Source organism: Panthera onca, chromosome F1, assembly GCF_046562875.1.
Source record: "Panthera onca isolate mPanOnc1 chromosome F1, mPanOnc1 haplotype 2, whole genome shotgun sequence".
Taxonomy (NCBI): Eukaryota; Metazoa; Chordata; class Mammalia; order Carnivora; family Felidae; genus Panthera; species Panthera onca.
Window position 1 is genome coordinate 68,433,908 of NC_138355.1, and position 2,268 is coordinate 68,436,175.

The window sequence follows — 2,268 nt, forward strand, 5'->3', positions numbered from 1 at the left end:
CAATTCAATAAATACTTCTTTAAGAAACAGGGAAAACCCCGTTTTAATCTTCAACTTACGTAATGCTAAAAAATCTTGTGGATATGTCAGTAAAATGCAAAAAGCTAAATGCTTAGAAACAATACCTATCACTGAATGAAAAACTTGGAAACTAAGCTTAAAGATAATGACAGATTCTCAGAGTAGCAAGTAACCAAAACTTTGACTGTAAAATGAAAAATGTCCTTGAAACAAAAGCACGATGGAAAATATTAGAGAACCAACAAATGAAAAATTCCTCAAAAATAATTAAAATGTGAATACAAACTTATTACAAGCTGATGGATAAAATGACTAGAACTGTAAAGTATGAAATGATTCTAGGCATCCCATTTGTAAAATAAAAGTTGCACAAAAGGCATACAATTCACTGAACAGCTAAAATTTAATTTTAATGAAATAGTTTAGTTAATAGGATATGAAGTATGGCCCATTACCCTTCGAAGGGCTGACTTGAACTCCTGATTTCTCAGACTGTAAATCATTGGATTGAACAGCGGAGTCAGGATGGTGTAGGACACAGATATGAGGGTGTCTTGACTTGAGGAGTAGCTGGACTTGGGCCTTAAGTAGATGAAAGAGGCACAACCATAATGAACAGTTACCACGATGAGATGAGAGGCACAGGTGGAGAAAGTCTTGTACCTGCCGGTGGAGGATGGGATCTTCAGAATGGCGGAAATGATACGAATGTAGGAGATCAGGATAAGTAGCAGGGGAACGACCAAGACAAACACACCAATCATGAATATGACCAACTGGCTGAGGCGTGAGTGGTGCGATGCCACCGTGAGGACAGGGGCGATGTCACAAAAGTAGTGACGGAGCTGGTTGGAGGTGCGGAAGGGCAGGTGGAATACCATGGAGGTGATAATCTGTGCAATAGTAAAGCCACAGGCACAGGCAGCAGCCACGAGTCCCACACACACCCCGTGTCCCATGAGCTCCGTGTAGCGCAGAGGGTTACAGATGGCCACGTAGCGGTCATACCCCATGGCCGCCAGCAGGAAGGAGTGAGAGCAGCCGAGGAAGAGGAAGGTGAACATCTGGATGGCACAGCCCAGGAAGGAGATGGTCTTCTTCTGGGCCAGGAGGTCAACCAGCATCTTGGGTACGATGACGAAGGTGTAGCAGGTCTCAGAGCAGGAGAGGACAGCGAGGAAGAAGTACATGGGGGCGTGAAGGGCTCTGTCTAGCACGATGGTGGAAACGATGATGGCATTGGTGCCCAGAGTGAACAGGTAGAGGGGCAGGAAGGCAACAAAGAGCAGCTGCTGCAGCCCGGCCAGAGAAGAGAAGCCGAGGAAGACGAACTCTGTCACCAGGGTCCCGTTGCCCCGCTCCATGGACAGCACCTGCAGAAAGGAGAGTCATGGACAGAGACAGAGGCCAGGATCCAGGAAATGTATGGGAAGCTCAGCACAAAGTCTGCAGGCAGCAAGAACTTCATTCCTCCTTGGAAAGCTCTGCTAAGAAAAGGATTAAGGCAAAATATACAACCAACGAACTGACAGCCAACTAGGAGGCATTCTCTAAGACTAAGACCGTGTTATCTCTCTAGCCAAGGATTAAGGAACTGTCTGTTTCCTTTTGCATCTTCCTTAGGGATTATTGTGTTTCTCTTGCCCACTCCAAGCCCAAGGAAACTAGCTCTCCAAAAGGAAAAACTAAGTTTAACTTCAGCCATCTGAACTTGGAATGTGGAATGAAGGAATGAGTGGCGTTGGGACACAGCGTATGAACCTCAGTTTATCCAAACATAGGAAGGGAGAGGAAGAATTAGATGACGTCCAGCAAACGTGTGAGGGGAATTGTGTTTGTTGATGACTTATTATATGCTAGGATATGTGGTAAGCACTGCATATATCCGTGTCAATTATTCATCACAACAATCTTATGGCAGTACCCCAAACAATAAGGAAAGAAACACCTTTAGCGTTACCTCGGACAGCCATTATGGACATTACTGGAGGCTCCACACTGGAACCCTGAGCCAAGGGGGGAACAGAAGACAACACTGCTTTAAAGAAGGTCTCCTTTCCTAGGAAGAGAAGAGTCACCAGGGTGGTGAAAAGAGATTCACTACCTTTGTGGCATTTGCAGCTCACCTCCCTTTTCCCATTTTCCATGCCTCAGAGAAACTCAGAGAAGAGAGTTCTCCCCAAAAGGGCGCAGAGCTTGTCACAGAGCATGAAGAAGAATGCAACAATTGGTCTGTTTTCCAGGTTC

The 2,268-nt window shown here is 45.5% G+C and overlaps 1 protein-coding gene across 1 annotated transcript; it reads right to left on the reverse strand.

The window, feature by feature from the left end:
* Positions 1-443: 443 nt before the first annotated feature.
* Positions 444-1,984, reverse strand: OR10K1 (olfactory receptor family 10 subfamily K member 1). Its single transcript, XM_078440751.2, has one exon. It carries the CDS (start codon positions 1,383-1,385, stop codon positions 444-446), a length of 942 nt encoding a protein of 313 aa, XP_078296877.2. The 5' UTR covers positions 1,386-1,984.
* Between the last annotated feature and the right edge of the window lie 284 nt (positions 1,985-2,268).